The sequence below is a fragment of the Triticum aestivum genome, chromosome 1B, assembly GCF_018294505.1.
Source record: "Triticum aestivum cultivar Chinese Spring chromosome 1B, IWGSC CS RefSeq v2.1, whole genome shotgun sequence".
NCBI lineage: Eukaryota > Viridiplantae > Streptophyta > Magnoliopsida > Poales > Poaceae > Triticum > Triticum aestivum.
In genome coordinates, this window is record NC_057795.1 from 350222305 (window position 1) to 350244730 (window position 22426).

A 22426-nucleotide genomic window follows, 5' to 3' on the forward strand; every position below is an offset into this window, starting at 1 on the left:
TGATATCCATGACAGGATATAATGTAGAAAACTCTTTAGGTAGGGGAGAGAAATTTCATGACATTACGCAAACAACGGTGTTTGGATAATCGAGTGAGAAACATTTAGTATTGGGTTTCAAATGTTCTTGTTGAAAATCGGTTTACCAGAAACATGCTTCGAGATAGCATTGACATGGTCTTCAAGCAAAGTTCGGACTTCAGATACTCATTGGATCCATCAGGAACAGCTTATATAATAGGTCTTACCACTTCCTCCAGGAGGAATGGTTATCCTTGCAAAAGAAATCATAATGATAGGTCCTCCAGCCAGGGGGGGGGGGGGTGCTAGGCATGACATCATGTCACCGGGTCATCAAAGGACAAACAACATAACTCCTGGAAAGTTGTCCCAGCCATCATATCTGACCGAGATTCAGATCCAATTGGTGTCATGATGCCTCAGACTCAGGATGTCCGAGAAGAAAAGGCGCAACACAAATCGTTGAAATGGCATTGCAAGATTCTCGGGAAATGAACTATGGGAGCGGGTTCCTGAAACAATAGTTCATCATTAAACCAAGGAGAGGTGAGGAGGTGGCTGATTGACTCAGCGACAATTCATTGAGATTTTCAAAAGATGGATTTCCACAATAATGTGAACAAGAAGATGACATTTGTCAGATCAAATGGTATAATGATGTATGCTCGAGGAAAACATACACAATTAAACATTGGTTGAAAGGTGCACCCGAAATATGGGTTGGGTTGCACGACCAATGTCAGAATGGTGATTCAATAGTCAATAGCCTAAGAATGAACTTTCGACCATTAACTTCAAAAAAATAGGGTTGCTAGAAGGAAAGAATCCAAACAACACCGTTCACTTGTTGGAATTAACACGGGGACCAAGAAAGAATGGTGATGGTGAGAAGTATTTCTATGTCAAGAATTCTCAAGAGGTGGAACAAATCTCAGAACATTCTTGACATAAAGGATGGTAATACTCCAAGGTAAAGAAGAACAATTGCTGGATAGCAAGGAACTCAAGGTAGAACACAAAACACGGACAAGTTTGTGTTGAATGGAAGGCAATAAAGTGGTCGATGATACGACAAATCATCGAGGGAAAGGATGGTATTTCTCATCATGAATTCTTGATACCCTGGAAGAGCTCAAAAATGTTGATGATGATCACGACACATTTGTCGAGAGGTTTCATGAAGATATAATCGCTCATCGATGACATCAAGCAAAAGGAAGGATGGGGCGAAAAGTTATTAAAACTACGGATACGACACAAACTCGGAATCAAGCTTGTTGGTCAAGGCGAAATGATATGAGAAGGAGAGTCGACGTAAGCTTAGCTCATCGTCGAAAATTGTGCTTCGAAAAGGACCTGATAGTACAGTTAAAAAGTTGCACGATAATGATATAGCCGATAAGGCTAGGAATGACGTGATCGGGTACAAACTTGTACTTAAAGAAGAATACTGAGAGTTGTTGAACCGTAGTGCGGACTCGGTTCAGTTATCGATGTCTTTGAGTGTTTAATAACTCAGAGCCCGTGAAAAATTGGAATCAGTGGGAAGGTAGTACTTGATGAACTCATAAGAAGTTATGCAGTTCCATGATAATCTCGAGATTCCAGGGGGGTAATACTCGACACAAGATCAAAGTAAAGGTTGGACTGGTGCATTGATCCATATAAGACAATTGTTTTAACTTGTCCGAGAAATGAAATCAAAGAAGAACAATCATGGTCGGAACCACGGTTGCAAAAGGCCAAATCCCAGATATAAGAACTTATACCAAGGGAATAATTAATTTAAGAGAAGCTTTAATGATATGATCTACATCATGTCCATGGGCATGAACACAAAGTTCAAGGTCAACTCCCACTTCTTCAATGCATAACCTTTCATTCACCTCTCGTATTTCGAAAATGACATTAGTTGTTGAAAGTGTTTTTTTTACCTGGTGCAATACCAGATAATATGACCCGTGTAATCTTTCGGGTTCACACGGATTAGGTAAGGCGTAAGTTCAACCCATCAGGGCATCTTAGGAACATATACCACAAACTTCAATAGTAAATACCACCAGCTCGAAAGCAGAGCATGGTTGGCCAAGCAGATGATACAATTTACCAAAGGCACTATGTATCAGGGGAAGAACTCACAAGGTGATTGAATATGAAGGACACTGTCGGATAGCAATCCAACAATGGATCGGGCGATCCACAACGGAGTTGAGGTGAGTATCGGTATTCCAGAAAGAATGCACGGGCATCATATTATAGAACATCGGAATAATTCGATGCTTAGATAACAAAGGAATTATGATTTCCAAAACAAAAGATCAGAAGCAGTCGCTCTGACCAAGGATGGATAAGTTGGATAAACCAGAGGCACAATTGGCGACAAATAGTTTGGTCGAGAACCAGCTCATGTTCAAAAATGATGTCTCAGTCGGAAAGATAAGTTAGAAGGGTTGATAGATGATTGTGTGCATTCGCACACATGTTGAATCAATAGGATCAAAATGACGGTGTCAAAAGATACTAGTGAATATTGCCAGATATATGGGAAGCATCCATAATGCTAGCAGACAAGTATTTGCAGAGAAATAAAGCTGCTAAGGATTTCGAAGGATTGAATAGTATTTCACAGACTTTTGTGAAACACCTGAACAACTGGGATGAGCGGATACTCGAAAGGTGCGAGAAGTTATTCTTAGGGGTATTCAGGTGGCAAAGAACTGCAAGGCAGTAGGCACAAAATATTCTCAGGGTATCTTGTAATAACAAGATCGACTGAGAATAAAAGTAAGCACGACAGGTGTGAGTATTTATCCATAGGGATATTTCAGTGGTAGGGAATTGCAAAGGCAACGGGCACAAGGTCTCCAGAGAAAATCGGAGAGTATCTTCGAAATCTTCTGGTGCAGTCGGTGATCATCTGGACTGAAGGGCCTCTCCGGGAGAAAGTATTTTCGAGAACCTAATGTTAGATTTTTGTAAAAATCGTTTAACCCGAATAGAAGAGAGTTCAGAATCCCAGAGTAAAGGTTGAGGAGTAAAAGATCCTAATACCACCCAATGGCGACGTGGGCCCATGGGTCGCACAGCCATGTCAGTAAAAGTTTTGTAAAGACTAGACTCGACTTCGGCCAAGGAGTTGGAAGGGGGATTCCTATAGGCAGTTGGCTCTGATACCAACTTGTGACGCCCCCGATTTAATCGTACACTAATCATGCACGCAAATGTGTACGATCAAGATCAGGGACTCACGGGAAGATATCACAACACAACTCTAAAACATAAATAAGTCATACAAGCATCATAATACAAGCCAGGGGCCTCGAGGGCTCGAATACAAGTGCTCGATCATAGACGAGTCAGCGGAAGCAACAATATCTGAGTACAGACATAAGTTAAACAAGTTTGCCTTAAGAAGGCTAGCACAAACTGGGATACAGATCGAAAGAGGCGCAGGCCTCCTGCCTGGGATCCTCCTAAACTACTCCTGGTCGTCGTCAGCAGCCTGCACGTAGTAGTAGGCACCTCCAGTGTAGTAGGGTCGTCGTCGACGGTGGCGTCTGGCTCCTGGGCTCCAGCATCTGGTTGCGACAACCAGAAAGAAAGGAAAGGGGAAAAAGGGGGAGAAAGCAACCGTGAGTACTCATCCAAAGTACTCGCAAGCAAGGAACTACACTACATATGCATGGGTATATGTGTAAAGGGCCATATCAGTGGACTGAACTGCAGAATGCCAGAATAAGGGGGGATAGCTAGTCTTATCGAAGACTACGCTTCTGGTCACCTTCTTCTTGCAACAGGCAGAAGAGGGTAGGTCGAAGTCCTCCAAGTAGCATCGCATAGCATATCCTACCCGGCGATCCTCCCCTCGTATCCCTGAGGGAGAGCGACCACCGGTTGTATCTGGCACTTGGAAGGGTGTGTTTTATTAAGTATCCGGTTCTAGTTGTCATAAGGTCAAGGTACAACTCCAAGTCGTCCTGTTACCGAAGATCACGGCTATTCGAATAGATTAACTTCCCTGCAGGGGTGCACCACATAACCCAACACGCTTGATCCCATTTGGCCGGACACACTTTCCTGGGTCATGCCCGGCCTCGGAAGATCAACACGTCGCAGCCCCACCTAGGCAAAACAGAGAGGCCAGCACGCCGGTCTAAACCTAAGCGCACAGGGGTCTGGGCCCATCGCCCATAGCACACCTGCACGTTGCGTACGCGGCCGAAAGCAGACCTAGCCTAGTGGCGTTCCAGTCCAATTCGGCGCGCGCCGCTCCGTCGCTGACGTCTGAAGTGCTTCGGCTGATACCACGACGTCGGGATACCCATAACTACTCCCACGTAGATGGTTAGTGCGTATAGGCTCGTAGCCAGACTCAGATCAAATACCAAGATCTCGTTAAGCGTGTTAAGTGTCCGCGAACGCCGAACAGGGCCAGGCCCACCTCTCTCCTAGGCGGTCTCAACCTGCCCTGTCGCTCCGCCACAAAGATCCACACAGAGGGCCGTCGGGACAAAGGTCCTTTCAGCCCCCAATCCGTGAATCACTCGCGGGTACTCTTTGAGCTGACCCGACTGTAGTCACCATCTGTATAGTATGTATGTATGTATAGTATATACCCGTGATCACCTCCCGAGTGATCACGGCCCAATAGTATAGCAAGGCAGACTGACAAGAATGTAGGGCCAATGATGATAAACTAGCATCCTATACTAAGCATTTAGGATTGCAGGTAAGGTATCAACAGGTGTAGCAACAATGTCAGGCTATGCAACAGAATAGGATTAATCGAAACAGTAACATGCTACACTACTCTAATGCAAGCAGTAGAGGGTAGAATAGGCGATATCTGGTGATCAAAGGGGGGGCTTGCCTGGTTGCTCTGGCAAGAGAGAGGGGTCGTCGGTGACGTAGTCGTCCACATGGGCATCAGCATCGTCACGGGGGCTACCGGAGAGAAGAGGGGGGAGAAACAGTAAATACATAGCAAGCAAGTGCATAACAGGTCAACAAGCAGAGCTAGACGTGTTCTAACGCGGTACGAGGTGATACCGGTGAAGGGGGGAAACATCCGAGAAAGTACCCCCAGTGTTTCGTGTTTTCGGACAGATGAACCGGAGGTGAAATGTTGCAGGTTCTCTATGCTAGGGACGCGTGGCGGACGAACGGGCTGCGTATCCGGAATCGTCTCGTCGTTATGAGCAACTTTCATGTTGAAAATATTTTAATCCGAGTTACGGATTAAAAGATATGATTTTCTAAAGATTTTATTAATTTCTGGAATTTAATTAATTATTTAAATCCAACATTATCCAAACAGTGTTTGCTGACGTCAGCATGACGTCGGCAGTTGACCTGGTCAACCTGACATGGGGGTCCCGCATGTCATTGCCTATCTAACTAACTAACTGTTATTCTAATTAATTAGCAGGTTAATTTGGTTTAATAGTTAGTTAACAGAATTAATTAAGTTAATTAATTCTTTAATTAATTAACTAATTAATATTATTTATTTATTTTATTATTATTTTTAAGTCCTTTTCGTTTTACTGGGGCTGGGCCCCAGCAGTCAGTGGCCAGAGGCCTATCGGGCGTCGGGTTACGGGCGCGGGCGAGCGAGCTATCGGGCGGGGGCACGGGCGCTCGCCCAGCAGGGTCGTTGAGGCCATGGCCTCGACCGATGGCGGCCGCGTAGGGCGGCATGCGGGGGGGGGGGACGGGGCGAGCGGCCGCGTGCAGAGGCACGGGCGCGGGGCGCGTGTGCGGTGGCGAAGGCGCACCCCCGGCGCGGCGAGGGGAAGGCGGAGATGGCCGCGGGGCGAGGCGCCGAGGTGGGGCGCAGGCAGCGCGCGGGCCGCAACAGCAGCGGACAGAGCACCGCCGGCGGGCGCGGGCGCATGCACTGGGTGCATCCGGCGCGTGGGTCAGGTGGCAACGTCGAGCGACGGATGAGGTCGTGGCACACGGGGTAGAGAGGAGAAGAGGAGGGTGCGGCCCTCACCGGCGTTGGCGAGCAGAGGTGGCGGCGAGGCTCGATGTGGTCCGGCGGGGAGGAGGACGGGGACGGTTCGGCAACGGTGGCGGGGAGGCAGTCCGACGGGGAGGAGATGAGGAGGCCCGGTGGGGAGGTCCGGCGACGGCGAGGCCTTCGTGCGGTGATGGTGGCGTACGGCGAGGTCCAGCGACGGTGATGAGGTGGCGGGGCTGCGCCGGAATGGCGTCAGGGGCACGGGGCCGGGCCCTTGAGCGAGGGCAGGCGGCGACGGCGGGGGTTGGCGCGGCGGCGACGGAGGGGGGGGCCCTTCCGGTCCAGGAAAGGGGGAGGGGGTGAGGACGACGGCGAGCGACGGGCGGGGCGGCGCCGGTGATGCGTCGGGGAGGCGGCGATGGGTTCGGGCCCGATCCCGATTGGATCGGGGGGGGTGGGGGCGAGAGGAGAGATGGGGATCGTGCGGGTGAGTGGGGTGACGAGGCTAGGGTTCGGTCGGGGGGGTGGGGGGTTATGCGGGGAGAGGTGGGCCGGCCGGGGTGGGCTGGCCGACTGGGCCGGCCGGTTGGCTAGCTGGGTCGGTTGGCCCGGGGGTTTGGGGGGTTTCTTTTTCTTTTTTTTGTTAGTTTGTTTTTCTATTTTATTTCTTTTCTTCTTTTCTGTTTTATTAAATTTCGGTGTTTATGAAAAACCCAAGTTGCACCTAAAATATTTTTAATACTTATGCCACTACCGCAATTAACTTGGCACCTAATATAAAACCATTTGTAATTGTTTAGTATTTTATAATCATTTAACTAATTGTTTTGCTACTATTATATTCATTTTGAGTATTTACATATTTTATACAAGTGTGGTTTCTCCACCATAATTACCTACGCATTATTTGGCACAACCAGAACATTTTAGTTTTATTATTTGAAAACTTTTGTTGTTTGCCTATATTTTAAATTTGAATTTGAATCGTTTTGAACTAACACGAGTTTACCAACAGTAACCGAGGTGACGTGGCATCATTAGCAGAGGTTCACTGTAGCTTAAATACCCGGGCGTCACACTCTTCTTGGATCATATGCACTTATGATTGGAACTCTAGCAAGCATCCGCAACTAGTAAAGATCATTAAGGTAAAACCCGATCATAGCATTAAAGTATCAAGTCCCCTTTATCCCATACGCAAACAACCTACTTACTCGGGTCTGTGCTTTTGTCACTCACGCCACCCACCATAAGTAAATCATGAACATATTACAAACCCTACAGCGGGAATCCCTCACGCTTGCGCGACACGGAGAGCACCATAGGACAACACCAATAATAAAACATGCAACTCAAACCAATCACGATCATCAATTAACCCATAGGACAAAATGGATCTACTCAAACATTATAGGATAGCCATACATCATTTGGAAATAATATATAGCGTTGAGCACCATGTTTAAGTAGAGATTACAACGGGTAAAGAGAGGTTACACCGCTGCATAGAGGGGGAAGGTGATGGTGATGAAGGTGGTGAAGTTGTTGGTGAAGATCGCGGTGATGATGATGGCCTCCGGTGGCATTCCGGCACCACCGGAAGCAAGGGGGAGAGAGCCCCCCTTCTTCTTCTTCTCCCTTGACCTCCTCCCTAGATGGGAGAAGGGTTTCCCCTCTGGTCCTTGGCTTCCATGGCGTGGGAGGGGAGAGAGCCCCTCCGAGATTGGATCTGTCTCTCTGTCTCTCTCTCTTTCTGCGTTACCAAATTCTGCCCTGGCACCGTTTCTTTTAGATCTGGATATCCGTAACTCCGATTGGGTTGAAACCTTCGCCCAGATTTTTCTCTAAAAATTAGCTTTCTTGCGGCAAAAGAAGAGCATCAACCGCCTTATGGGGTGCCCACAAGGATCAGGGGCGCGCCCAGTAGAGGCAGGCGCGCCCCCTGCCTCGTGGCCACCTCGGGCACCGTTTCGCGTTGATTCTTCCTCCCATATTTCCCAAATATTCCAAAAATATTCTCCGTCCGTTTTTATCCCGTTTGGACTTCGTTTGATATGGGGTTTCTGCGAAATATAAAACATGCAACAAACAGGAACTGTCACTGGGCACTGGATCAATATGTTAGTCTCAAAAATAATATAAAAAGTTGCCAAAAGTATATGAAAGTTGTAGAATATTGGCATGGAACAATCAAAAGTTATAGATACGACGGAGACGTATCAATGGTCGGGTTCTTAGGGATGCTATCTCACGGCCAAATGGGTTGCGTGTCCCCAAAGGCCAATATTATCTTGTCGATGCTGGCTATACAAACGCAAAAGGATTTTTAGCTCCATACCGAGGTCAAAGGTATCACTTCGGTGGTTGGACACCACAAAATCCACCTCGTAGTGCAGAAGAGTATCTCAACATGCGCCACGCTAGAGCCTGAAATATAGTAGAAAGGTGCTTTGGAAGGCTCAAGGGTTGGTGGGGGATTTTGTGGTCTCCTTCCTTTTTTCCCATGAAGACCCAATGTCGAATCATCATGGCATGTGCACTCTTGCATAACCTTATATTGCAAAAGATGTCTATCGACGCACTTGATATCAACGAGCCAATAATACAAGAAACATTAGAAGAAATGGAGGGAGAATTGGATCAACCAGAATTCATCACTTCTATCTCAACTTCGAATGAGTGGACAAATTTTCGGAATGAACTTGCTCAGGGCATGTATAATAGACATAGGGCTTCTAGGGCGCATTGAGGTATAAGTTGTTTCTATTTGCTCCCTTCTATATATATTTCCATCTCATTTACATTTGTTCCCTTTCAATTATATTTGCAAGCTACAATTGCATCTCGTTTGCACTTGTTCTCTTTCATATATATTTTCCATCTCATTTGTACCATTCTTGCTTGTGCAGATATGGACCATGTGGATAGCTCGAGCACATCCCGTGGAAGAGGCAAGAATAAAAGGAATTGGTCTTCTGATGAGGATGATGAGCTTATTAAAGCTTTGTATGAGTTATCTTTGGATCCGAGGTGGAAAGCTGATGGTGCCTTCAAGGGTGGATACCTGGGGATATTGGAAAAGCATCTTGTTGAGAAGTGTCCAGGCCGTGGTATCACTGCATCTCCACACATTGAATCAAGAGTGAGGCACTTCAGGAAGAAACTTGGTGTCATTGAAGTAATGCTATCCAAAAGTGGTTTCACATGGGATGGAAGTCGAAGGATGATTCAGAGCGAGAAGGCACAATATGAAGCTCATTGTCAGGTAGATCACTTGAACCAATAAAACTAAATTCCTTAGTAATGCTTTGTGCTGAATTTCCTTGGTATTGTACCTTGGTTACCTGTTGTTGTAGTGTTTCCTCTTCAGTATTTTTTGTATTTGGATCATCCCTTGCTGCCTTGTTAGTGCTACTATTCCTATAAGATGTTCAAGGAGAAAGTAGTACTGTTTCTATCCCTTGTTATCGTCCTTGCTATCGAAAACCAACTTTCTTCTTTTGTAAAAAAACATGTAGATTCACAAGGAGGCTAAGGGATAGTATGGTGTATCATTTCCATACTTTGATCAATTGGCTACTATCTATGGCAAAGACATTGCAATAGGAGAAAGTGTTGAAGGCTTTGGAGAGGCAGTGGGAAACTTGGAGAAGGAAAAAGAAAATGAGGAAGAGGACATGATCTCAACAGGAATAGCTCGACGATCCATTGACACTTGCTCTATTGATACAACTAGTTCGAAGAGGTAGAAAAGGGAGCCAAGGCCAAAGAGGGCGATGGGACCAAGCGATCCATTTGTAACCATGCTTCAAGATGTCAATAGCCAGCTGAACATCGTGACACAACATGTGGGTGCAATGACAACATCGTTCACAGTAGCAATGGCGCGAAAAGCAGCACAAGAAGACCCTCAACAGAAATCAAGAGAAAAGGCAATTAGTGAATTGTCTAGGCTTGCATTTACTGGGAGCGAGACGTTGAAGCTGTAACAATATTCGCTAAAGCTCCAGAGCACATGAACATGATGTTTGTGCTTCCAGGCATTCTGAGGAGGGACTTCATTCTCAAAATGCTATCTGGTACCCCTTTTTCTAAACTCTCTTTAATAATATGCACTATCTTGTGATGCAGTTTTTATTTTTCCCGACTGTTGGTTTGTGATCTAACTAGCTAGGTTGCTGAAATCAATGAATTGTAACAAGGTGCAAATGTTCAGCAACTCATGTGTGACCACATTTTTCTAATATGTGATATCTAGACTGCCATATAAATCTGTATGATAGTTGATAAATTATGCCCCTATGTTACATCACTGATTTATAACACATTTTGTTATTCTTAACTTATTTGTGAACCTTGGGGGTTGATAGCATCCTGACATTTATCACCATGAGTGGCTCAAGTGAACTAAAATTTCACTAGTACAGAGCGGCGTATATAAGCAAGAGTGGTTATTTGCAGTATATATAAACCAAACTTGTAGTGACATAGTGCTATGGTGTTTTTGGCTGGTCATATATAGGCCAAACTTGTGCTGAAGTTTTTTTCCCTTATATCTAACTCCTGCTTATTGGCTCTTCATTGGCAGATGAAAGAAAAAAACAAGGTTGATGGGAAAGAAGGTCCTTCTCCAATAATGGTGTGACATGATTGGTGTGTATAAAACCCACCTCATTTTCCTATTGTTATATATTTGTCAAAAGTGTTGAAAAGCATGGAGTAGATCTCATCCTTTCCACCATATTTTAGTATATGTTCTTGCAGTATACACCATTGTAGTCTGTGTTAGCTAAGAGAGTGCTTTTCATTTAATTGGTCTTGCAGTATACATCATTTTCCTATTCTTATATTTGTCAAAAGTGTTGAAGTGCATGGACCAGATTCTTGCAGTATACTTTTTTTTTACTATTGGTTGTTGCTTGTGTGTTTCTTTATCCCCATTTTAACTCGTGCTTATTGGCAGATGAGAAAATAAGCAAGGTTCATTAGAAAATGGGATCAGTGGTGTGGCGTGGAAGATGAGGATCAATGGAAAAGCTTCTTTGCAAGATTGTGAACTTGGCCTTTCTATTTATCCTATAATATAAAAACAATTTTAGGGACTAATTATGTAATTTATTTCGAAGTGTCGTTGAATTCTGAGTTCGTATCATTTTCATTTTAAAAATATGTAATGTCGTTAAAGTGGAGCCAAATTCTGGTTAAAAGATGTCTTTGCATTGGATGAATGCAAAAATATTTCTAAATTATGTGCTTGTTTGACGCATGTGAAAGCCCATGTTGTGTTCTGAACGTGGAAAGGTTCCTGTTACTGTGTCAAACCAAACACTGTTTTTTTTTAAGCTGACCAAACACTGTTTAGGTATCTGTTTCCTTTACAGTGTACAAACCAAACAAAATGGGGTTTGTCCAGTCCAATGCTGTTACAGTCCGTAATCAGGTTCCATGGACGAAACAAACACCTCCTAAGTTCTTTCTTCAACTAACAAGACCTAGGTTAATGCAAGTTCATACATCGAGGTTCAGATGCCAGAGGACACGCTGACAGAATATCATCTGACGTGGCCAAAACAATCAAAGACAAGCAAGGCACTGTCTGTCCAGAAAACAGGACGCAGGGCTAAAAATGATCTAACATTATTTTGATGCAAATCACCACCAATTCATTCAATAGAGAAGCAGCAGACGAGGAAACATGGTCGAATCAAACAGAATTCAGATGGCTCTGGTTTATTTTCTCCCCAGCTAATCACAAGGAACAAACCCCCTCTGTTCCCACACAATCGTCCAGCCATCCAGCAGAAACAAAGAAAAGGAGAAATCGTTTAAGAGATCGTCACCTTAATTACAATCTTCTCACCCACAGGAGCACTGCCATGCAATGATCGGCGAAATCTTGCCACCATGTGGTGCAACTCATAAGCCTTCTGCCCATTTAGATCTTCCAGGTCACGACAACGTCGTTAATCGACATTTGGGGGCAGGGGTCGCGAATTCGGCACGATAAAACAGTGCACTTCAATCCCACTCCTAGCAGTTCATCAGACGTCCCAGTGAACACTCATCATTGTACTCTTTTCTGTTGAAAGGCAGCAACAGTTTGGGGGAAGCCGTGGCTTCGTCCCTAACCACGCCAGCTGTTTTGCTTCTTGGCCTCAAAGGTGGCTCCGTCATTGAGCATGTCCTGTGCATCGGTTTCCATTCCAAGCTTTGAGAGAGCTAGGGCTTGGAGGTAGAATGCAGTAGGCCATTCGGGCATGCAGACCTGGGCCTGCATTGCGTCGCGTAGAGCAAGCTCCGACTGACCGTTCATCAGGTAGGAAAAACTCCGTCTGGCGAAAACTGTAGCTGAAGGTACTGACATCATTCCAACTAGCTGCAACATGGCAAATTAGCTTGTCATGTTACACGACACACAAAAATGAAAATCACAAACCCAATGAAAGCTTTGGTGACATTGTACATCAGTTAGAAAGTAGAATTCCTTAGTGACTGCTTTACTGGCAGCACTTGAGGTAACAGATTGAGGGCCAAACTGCTTATGGAAAGTATATTATTTAATTAGTACTCCCTCCGTCCCATAATATAAGAACGTTTTTGACACTAACGTTCTTATATTATGGGACGGAGGGAGTATTTGGCACAAACAATCATGAAGCAAACTTTCTTGATTCATGAACTTGGATATCCTAGTTAAAAATAAGAACAGAGAATTTAAGTGATGTTACCTTTGAATAGTAGTCAATTGCAGTCTTGAAATCCTTATCTCGAAATGCAATATCACCAAACTTCTTTGTGTTCAGCATCTCTTGCACTTGCTGAGTCCATTCTTGAAAGGACAACTTCAGTTTTTACAGCAGCATAAACATGCACCAAATAAAACTAGCTTATCTTAACAGAGCAAACGAATGAGATTTCATAATTCTAAATACTTGAGCAAATGGGAATAAGAAAAGAGAGAGGCAAAAAAGCATATGGCATATTCTGTGCACAAGAAAAATAGCCAAAAAGGAGTTTAATAAGCAAATGCGCACAACAGCATCCTAAGTTTAAGCCTGACAAAATACTCGGTTATCCAGTGTAAAATGATTGCCTTTTTAACTATGGACAAGAAAGAATTATCGGTTATTGATGAAAGTCAGCTTCTCCATACAGAAGAGAAGACGTCTTAGATGCTTTTTTTTTCAATTTAATCATGCAACGCCAACATAGCTAATCATACGTAATTGTAAACTAGCATAGGAAAGGTGCAGGAAACCATATGCCAAAAACAAATCAAGTACAGGACCTTCACGAACAAGTTAGCAGTTAATTTGAGAGAGGACTAGAAAAATGCCAGGTCGACACAAATAAATGACAAAGTTCACCACATAATGATGACCTAACAGCAGGTGCATCATAAATGAGAAATGATACATGAATTGTATGTTACCTCATTTTCGGCACCTTCATCATCTTTGTAACCTGTTTTGAGCAATATATCATGTACTGCTGTAAGGTCCATTCCGGCACATGCCTTTCCAAGTGGAGAAAGAATAGTTGGTAAGACCGACGTGGTTTTCGTAATGCCCATCAACACATGTGACGCCACCTAAATTATGATTGATAAAATAAGTGAATTGTGTTACTGTAGGCAATGCAGAGCATTAATAATCCAAAAGATGGTCGAAGCGGCTTACCTCCTTTTGCTTCTGAAGAGGCCCAACAGAAGACAATAAATACTTTATATTGGGTCTGTCCCTAGCTTCAAACTGCAAGCATTTTGATGCAAGATCGACTAATTTTGAAGCATCTTCATTAGCATATTGCCCTTCTAAGGAGGAATCCATCAATAGCAGTATGTTCTTTCCCCTTATCAAATCAAGTGCCTGTAATTCGAAACAAATGACGTGAGAAATTCACTGGCATGGCAACAGTGATAGATGGCAATACAACACCCTAGCATAATGATGTTATGTTCTTTGAGCTGCACTTAGCTTCGAGTATAAGGGTATGTTTGGATGGTGACCAAAACCAACCATACCATCTTTTAGTCTTAGCCAAAATTTTGGCTCTTGTCTGACTGGTTACCAATATTTTGGTATATATGTGCTCTCTAATCAACTCTTGTTCACTTTTCTGGCAAACATTGGCCAAAAAAAAATATGGACGACCAAAACCTTAAGCAAAATATTGGCTAGCCAAATTTTGGTAGGGTTGGTTTCGGCTCAAACCAAACACACCCTAAGCATTCGAGACGAGATGGTTATGTCCCCTGCTTATTATCCATCAAGAAATCTAGTGCTTAGCAGATTCAAGCTAATGGTTCAAAGCACATTTCAGCTTCCAGCATGATAATTAAATACAGCATGGTACTATCCACGATGCAAGGAACTGATAACAAGAAAAGCGAAGATTGAAATGAGGCATACATGACTAGGAGGAATGTGTTTCCCACTCAAAAGATCCAACAGAACTGTTCCGTAGCTATATATCACACTCTCAGCGATGACTCTGCCTGCCATTAAAGAGTCAAGCACAAATTATTCACTGCAGTCCGTAGAACACGTGCTGAGCAGTTCAGGAGTAAAAAGAGAAAATGCGATCAGTTTATCACAACAACCCACAAGGTACCATCATCTGATTCTGAGGGAACACAGAAGTGTTTTTAAAAGACAAATTCATTACAGGTTCACAAATTACCTCTGTGGACACACTAAAAGCACTGATCTTATATCTACTGAGCTTAAAATAAGTCCACATGTTCACTTGTAATGGATAACACCAATACTATTAGCTAATTATGAATGTGGAGGGATCATGTGGTCATGCGTACCCGTTCGTAGGAACTCTGGCGGGGTGTAAGCCAGGTTAGTGCTATAACTTTTTCCGTCGCGGCTGTTCTTCATTAGTCCAAAACTTGACAAGCGAGGATCACCTTCCTGATGGCAAACATATGTCGTTCATGACAATGAGAATTTGCTCAGTAGCTACAGAGGTCAATCAAATTTCATAAAAAGTTTCATGAGAAAATTTTCATGTTCATGTAAGGAGTAACGGCAGCTACGATGCAAAAGTCAGCTGTAAAGAAGTAGCCAATAGATTTCCATCGGTAAGGTGATCCTTGCTTGTCAAGTACCTATCGAACCAGACAGGCAAAACTATGCGTACCTCATCAAAAAGTACTCTGTAGGCATTCAAGTCATGATAGATTTTCCTGTTCTCTGCATTGCAATGATCGAGAGCTTGTGCAATGTAGTGTGCAACCCTCAACCGCATTTCCCATGGCAACGGCTGCTTATCCCCTGCAAAGAGGCAGACCACACTCCAGTCAAACAACAAAACAAATATAGCACCACATGGTATGTGTGGTAAGCATCTTCATATTTGAAATTAAGTCCTGATTATGATGATTGAGCTAAAATCCAAAAAGAAATATAGGAAGAGAGAAAATGCAGACACGCCCAGATGGTCCTGGCAAATTAACCACATCTGTTTATGCACGAGACAGCAAGAGACAAATGTGGTGATGGCAGAGGTGCATTAAGCTCTTCAATCAATGCAGAGGGGAATCATGTTTTGATCCAACCTCCACGGATCAAGTAGTAGTAGTACGTCAGAGCCCGTAGCAACAACAAGTATAGCTAACTGGGCATGGATATGAATAGACAGTGACACGTACAGTGGAAGAGGTGCTTGGACAATGTGTCGTTGGGCATGTACTCCGCGACGAGCAGCCTCTCGTCACCCTCGGCGCAGCAGCCAATGAGGTTGACGAGGCGCTTGTGCCGCACCTTCCCCACGCCGGCCGCTTCCGCCTGCAGCAATCAAACACGTAAGATCCGGAACGGGATCCTCGAGCGGAGACGCACAAACAGACAAGGCATTCGCATTGGGGTGCAGGAGCAGGAGCGAGGGGGCGCGTACGAGGAACTGCTGCGGGTCGGGCCACGAGAGGCGGGAGAAGCGCTTGACGGCGATGAGGCGGCCGCCGTCGAGGCGGCCCCGGTAGACGACGTTGGGCGCCTTCTCGCCGCTCTCGGAGACGATGAGGTCGGCGCTGAAGCCCTTGGTGGCGGCCCGCAGCTCGGCGAGCCCGAACTCCCTGAAGACCGGCACCGCCCGCTTCGCCCCGTCCTTCTCGTCGCCGTCCACGCCCGCCCCGTCCGCTCCGTTCGCCGCCTCTTCCGTGGAGCAAGACAGCAGGCCAGATTAGATTCGTTCCGGACAGACACATTCGCTGGGGGCTTAGGGTTTAGGAGGCGGCGGCAATGGCGGGCCCGCCCGCCTGCCTGCTTTGCTTGCTTACCGGGATCTGCGGGGTCGTCGGGCGGGAGGGCGGCGTCGGCGTCGGGCGGCAGCGGCTTCCCCGCCGGCTTGGACTGGAAGCACCCCATCGGAGATCTGCTAGCCTGCCAGCGGATGGAACGCGAGCGGTGGAACGGAGGTGGGGGAGGGAGGGAGGGAGGGAGAGCGTGTGTGAATGTGGACTGGTGGAAGGAGGAAGCAGGAGAGGCGAGTGTGGCAGAGTGAGGTCACTGAGGTGGGAGGCAGCGCTCCGAGAGAAGCGCGGCGGCAGCAGGGATCCGCTGGGTGCGCACCAAACACCGCGCACCAGCCGTACGCTGCTGGTACTGTGTAGGAGTATAATTTTTTTTATATAAATGGAAAAAGGAAGCAGAAAACATCATTCGATTCAATAGAGTATTTTGCAACGACGAAAGAAGTATCTGCTCTTCTGTCTACTGTGTATTCATTCAATCAGATCCGAATCAAATCGATGGTTTATGATGAACGAGGGACCGACCGACCAAGCAATGCTGTGTGCGCAGAAGATGAATAAGGCCAGTAGAATCTGCCTCTGATTCTTTTTCTCGAGAATACCAGCTGCCTCTACTCCATTAAAAAAAATTGGCAGGCTAACATTTTGGCTAGATTTGCATTATCCACATTATCCAGCTAAACTTGGCTACACTGCATAGGCATGATTTTCTTTTTTCAATCATCCACACCTAAATAAATCCAAAAAATGGTTGGATGCACCACAATTTGCACAATATTGTTCATATGTGGCCTATCTTTCTTTCTTTAAGTTAGGAGGAGAGCTGCTAAGATTTCATTAAGAAGTACGTCGATGGCAAGAACTGCCCGGTCGGTCTATTTTTTTAGAAGAATAGGGAGGCACCTTCCCGGTTCCATTAACCAGAATGAAACCATACAGAGTCTTTAGCAACTACTAAAACTAAAGTTCACCGGTTCAGACTTGAACAGAAAATTACAGCCCTGCTCGACAAGAACCAAAGGGCAAAAACGAAAACACAATGAAGGCAAAACAGGCACCTGTCAAAACAGGGGTGAGATCACACCACAAACTCGCTCGCTCTCCTCCTCTTGAGTGGTGGTGCCAGGGCCGTCTGGGGCGACCAGCAGATTGCAAGGGGAGACACGGGGTTGTTCACCATGGTCTTGCCGTCAGTGTCACGCTTCTTGGCAGGAGAAAAAAAACCGCCGTCTTCAGAGATCTTGAGGTTGTCCCATCATACCCCAGCATCCAAACCAAGGTTCTTCGCCTTCAGCCACATGAGATCATCAAGGGTTGCTGGAGTAGCTCTTCCACTCGGCTTTTGCTTGCTTCTGGGGTCAGAATCCCCGGTCGGTCTATTAGATGCAAACCGGGCGAACACCTAAACAAGGCAACTACACCTAGTTATACTAGGTCGCTAGCACCATAACACATGCAAAAATGCTGGAAAAAACTAAACATGACGGAGCAGAGCACATCACAACCCATTGCGGTGTCATCGTACATCATCCATCGCACTTGTGACCCTTTGACTTAGAATTCGCCGCAACAACACAGGAGCACCCGCGTCGGCATGTCCGCCGCAGGCGTGTTCTTCAACCTCATCAACATTGGAGAGAAAACATATCTAAAGAGAGGCGGACATGTGCCGCTTCGATCCCAAGAGGAGGACGAACAAGGCTTGCCTCACGCTCCCCGCATGTCAAGTGTGATTCTGCTGCCCTCCACGGCCAACCACAAACGATCGCGCCATCACAGGCTCCACAGCCGAAGCCCGGCCATCCAGACCACTGCCAACCAGGTGCGCCCACCGGCAACATCAAAACAATGCTTCCAACAAAGTAAGGTCGTTAAGGCCACCCCATTGCCAATCTGACAAGGTGGATCTATGTTTTCACCCGAAGAAGGATTCCAAAGGCAGGAGGGTGATCGATCTCCTCGGTGATGCCTTCAAGAAGGAAAGCGGCATCCCGACTTCCCCGTCGCTCGCTGATACGTCTCCAACGTATCTATAATTTTTGATTGTTTCATGCTATTATATTATCAATCTTGAATGCTTTATATGCATTTGTTTGCTATTTTATATCACTTTTTCCATACTAACCTATTAACCGAGTGTCAAGTGCCAGTTGTTGTTTTCTGCTTATTTTTGGCTTTTTAGAAAATCAATACAAAATGAAGTCCAAACACGATGAAACTTGAGGGTGATTTTTTTCTGGACCAGAAGGGACCCTAAAAGGTTTGGGAGGAGACCAGAAGAGCTACGGGAGATCCACGAGCTCATAGGCACGCCCTCTGAGCTTGTGGGCCCCACGCAACTCCATTGACCTAATTCCACCTCTATAAATTCACATATATTTCCAAACCAATAGAGAGCCACCCGAAACATTTTTTTTCTGCCGCTGCAAGCTTCTGTTCTTCCGTGGTCCAATCTAGAGGCTTTTTCCGGTACTCTGCGGGAGGGGGAATTGATCACGAAGGGCTTCTACATCATCATTGTTGCCTTTCGATGATGCGTGAGTAGTTCACTGCAAACCTACGGGTCCATACCTAGTAGTTAGATGGCTTCTGCTCTCTTTTTGATCTTCAATACAACGTTCTCCTCGATCTTCTTGGAGTTCTATCCGATGTAGTCTTCTTGTTGGGATCCTATGAACTGTGGGTTTATGATCAGATTATTCATTGAAAGTAATTAAGTGTTTTCTGAACTTTATTAAGCATGATTGTTATAGCTTTGTATTTCTCTCCGGTCTATCCTTTTGGTTTGGCCAACTAGATTGATTTATATTCAGTGGGAGAGGTGCTTTTTAATGAGTTCAATCTTGTGGTGTCCTCACCCAGTGGCAGAAGGGGTAGCGAGGCACGTATAGTGTTGTTTCCATTAAGGATAAACGACGGGGTTTATTCATATTGATTGGGTTTACTTTGTCTACATCATGTCATCTTTCTTAAGGCGTTACTCTATTTGTCATGAACTTAATACCATACATGCATGTTGGACAACGGTCGATTGGTGGAGTAATAGTAGTAGATGCAGGTAGGAGTCAGTCTACTTGTCATGGACGTGATGCCTATATACATGATCATTGCCATGAATATGTCATAACTATGCGCTTTTCTACCAATTGCCCAACAGTAATTTGTTTACCCACTGTATGTTATGTGTTTGAGAGAGAAGCCTCTAGTGAAAACTATGGCCCCCGGGTCTACTTTTATCATATTGCTAAAAAACAAAAATACTTTGCTGCAATTTTACTTTTTATTTTACTTTTATTTCTATCTATCTATCACTATCAGAATTAATCCTTGCAAGTAACAAGTTCAAGTGGATTGACAACCCTCTTGCCCGCGTTAGGTGCAAGTATTTGCTTTTGTGTGTGTAGGTACTGAAGCCGGGAATTTTTATGGTTCTTATATTTGTTTGATAACCTTGGTTCTCACTGAGGGAAATGCTTATATCTATTGTACTGCTTCACCCCTCCTCTTCGGGGAAATCCCAATGCAGTTTACAAGTAGGAGGAAGAATTTATGGCGCCGTTCCTGGGGCGACATCATCAAATTCTTGCCAGGTTCCTACATACAAACTATCATCTACTTGTTATACTTTCTATTTGCCTTTTTATTTGTCGTTTATTGTGCCTCTCTTTTCATCTCCCTCCACTTCTCTAAAAAATCAAAAACACAAAAATATTTTATTTTGTTAGTTTGCTTGTTTGCTTGCAATAATCATGCCATCACACAAAAACAGAAAATAAAGACTTATGGATCCACTTAAAGGTTTCTACTTGGATCATCTTCGATCCGTTTGTGTTCATACTGAAAACCCAACTAGTTTAGTTGAGGAAAAATCATTAGATGAGCATGCTTATTTTGTGTGTCAGCGGTTGTCTCAAAAGGGGAGACTCCTATGGAATCAAATAAATTGTTTGCTATGTTATTCTTGGAATCTATGCGAAATATATGATTTTGCTTGTTCTCTAGAAAGGACCTTAAAAAACAACTTTCCTACCTATGTGAGTTTAATGATACTGTTATCTTATCTTCTTATGCCAAGGGTGTTTATAGTTACTATAATATCAAAAAAATGAAGAATTTGTTGCTTTTAAGGGTGCCTATGAAGTTGGTTCTTTGATTGAAAAGTATGATGGTACTCTACAAATTTGGAAATTTTGCCACACTTAAATATTGCTATGAAAACTATGCTCATAATGCCTATGTTAATGAATTATTGGGAGAATGTCTGCTGCTTTGGAAGAGAATAATAATATATAGGAATCTATAGATAATCATGACCCATTGATTCGCTTGAAATGTCCCTTTTTGATGAATGTGATGCTTGTTTTGCTTATGGCCAGGATGCCAATATTGATGATGCTTGTGAGGATGAACTTGTTATAGTTCCTTATGTTAAAAAGTGAAATCATTGTTATTGCACCCACACTTGATAGTCCTATTATCTTTTGGAATTCTCCCAACAACACTATATCAGAGAAGTTTGCACTTGTTAGAGATTATATTAATGGGTTGTGTTTTTACCATTATACATGATGATTTTGTCATGCCTAGTATTTATTATAATGATCATGACTGGGGTGATTATAATGATATGAATATTGAAAGTGGGTTTGGAAGAGTGTCGACTTTAGAAATCCCACTACCTTGGAGAACAATCAATCTTACTAAGTTTTTGATAAAAGTGGGTTTGGAGAGAGCATGACTTTAGTTAATGTTAATCCCACTATCTTGGAAGATCATAAAACTTTTATGCATGTGGATCATGCAGATACTATTTTATATGATAGCTATATTGTTGAATGGATTATGATCCTACATGTAGTTATTATGACAGAGGAAAATATGGTTGTAGAAACTTTCATGTTATTTAATTACCTCTCTTGATGTTAAAATTATTAATGCTTCACTATTCATATTTGCATATGCTAGATTTTGTTTTTCTTGATAATTTGTTTTCTTATAAAATGCTTATGCATAGGAAGTATGTTAGACTCAAATATGTCTGTCACATGTTTTATGATGCTCTATTGGTGTTTCAAACATTATCTTTCATGTGAGCATCAACAAAATCTCAAGCCTATCTTAATGTCTACAAAGAAAGAGCTTGTTGGGAGACAACCCAATAGTTATCATTTTGTTTTTATTTGTTGACACAATTATTTCTACTATTATGATTGCGTTTTTTATGTTTTAATTAGTGTCTGTGCCAAGTAAAGCCTTTGGGATGATTTTGTTGATAGTTGACTTGATTCTGTGAAAAAACAGAAACTTTTGCGCCCAGTGCTAGAATTACGATAACTCACTGGAATGTGATAAAATTCTGAAATTTTTACACATGATTGGCATATAAATTGCACACGTTTTCCTAAATTTTCAGAGTTTTTTGATTTACAGAAGTATGAATTTCTTTCAGATCATTACAGACTATTATGTTTTAGACAGATTTTGTTTTCAATTACATAGTTCGCTTGTTTTAATGATGCTATGGATTATATCGGGGGTATAAGTCATGGAAAAGTTAGAATACAATAGCTATTATGCAATAATAAATTATGAATGGGTTCATAATAGCACCTAAAGTTTGTGATTTGTCTATTATACTAACGGATCTCATGAGGTTTCTTTTGAGTTTTGTGTGTTGAAGTTTTCAAGTTTTGCATGAGATCATGATGGAATAAGGAATAAGGAGCGGCAAGACCCTAAGCTTGGGGATGCCCAAGGCACCCCAAGGTAATATTCAAGGAATACCCAAGTGTCTAAGCTTGGGGATGCCCCAGATGGCATCCCCTCTTTCGTCTACAATCTATCGGTATGTTACTTGGAGCTACATTTTTATTCATCACATGATATGAGTTTTGCTTGGAGCGTCTTGTGCCATAGCTTTGCTTTGTTTGCTTTTTTATTTTGCCATAATCATCATTTGCTGGACACACCTTTAAAGAGGGACACACATTTATCATGATTTGTTAGAATACTCCATGAGCTCCACTTGTATCTTTTGAGTTAGGCAGTTGCTCTAGTGCTTCACTTATATATTTTAGAGCACGACTATGGTTATATTTAATAGGAATGATTGCACTCTCATGCTTCACTTAAATCTTCACATAAATAGTAATGGCAATATGTACGGGTTATAATACTAG

At 43.7% G+C, this 22426-nt stretch overlaps 1 protein-coding gene and 1 pseudogene across 2 annotated transcripts; one reads left to right on the forward strand and one right to left on the reverse strand.

Annotated features, from left to right (window-relative positions):
• Positions 1-5825: 5825 nt before the first annotated feature.
• LOC123078497 (uncharacterized) lies at positions 5826-9735 on the forward strand (annotated as a pseudogene).
• Positions 9736-11623: 1888 nt separating this feature from the next.
• On the reverse strand, positions 11624-16490 carry LOC123123383 (serine/threonine-protein kinase BSK2). Of its 2 annotated transcripts, none has more exons than XM_044543897.1 (10): positions 16275-16490; positions 15893-16149; positions 15648-15783; positions 15137-15270; positions 14802-14907; positions 14398-14483; positions 13666-13854; positions 13419-13577; positions 12715-12804; positions 11624-12362 (listed from the first exon to the last, which is right to left on the reverse strand). In XM_044543897.1, the coding sequence occupies exons 1-10, from the start codon at positions 16360-16362 to the stop codon at positions 12111-12113; spliced, it is 1497 nt and encodes a 498-aa protein (XP_044399832.1). In that variant the 5' UTR covers positions 16363-16490; the 3' UTR covers positions 11624-12110. The 2 variants fall into 2 exon arrangements, with proteins under 2 accessions (XP_044399832.1, XP_044399825.1); XM_044543890.1 differs by having other exon boundaries at positions 12715-12828.
• Between the last annotated feature and the right edge of the window lie 5936 nt (positions 16491-22426).

Bases quoted from the DNA above. Each gene is read 5' to 3' on its own strand.
- LOC123123383 (XM_044543890.1), bottom strand. From the start codon at position 16,362: ATGGGGTGCTTCCAGTCCAAGCCGGCGGGGAAGCCGCTGCCGCCCGAC. The intron at 13,578-13,665 runs GTAAGCCGCTTC...ATCATAATTTAG, and splicing joins CTCTTCAGAAGCAAAAGGAG to GTGGCGTCACATGTGTTGAT. The intron at 12,829-13,418 runs GTAACATACAAT...TAAAAACTGAAG, and splicing joins ATGAAGGTGCCGAAAATGAG to TTGTCCTTTCAAGAATGGAC.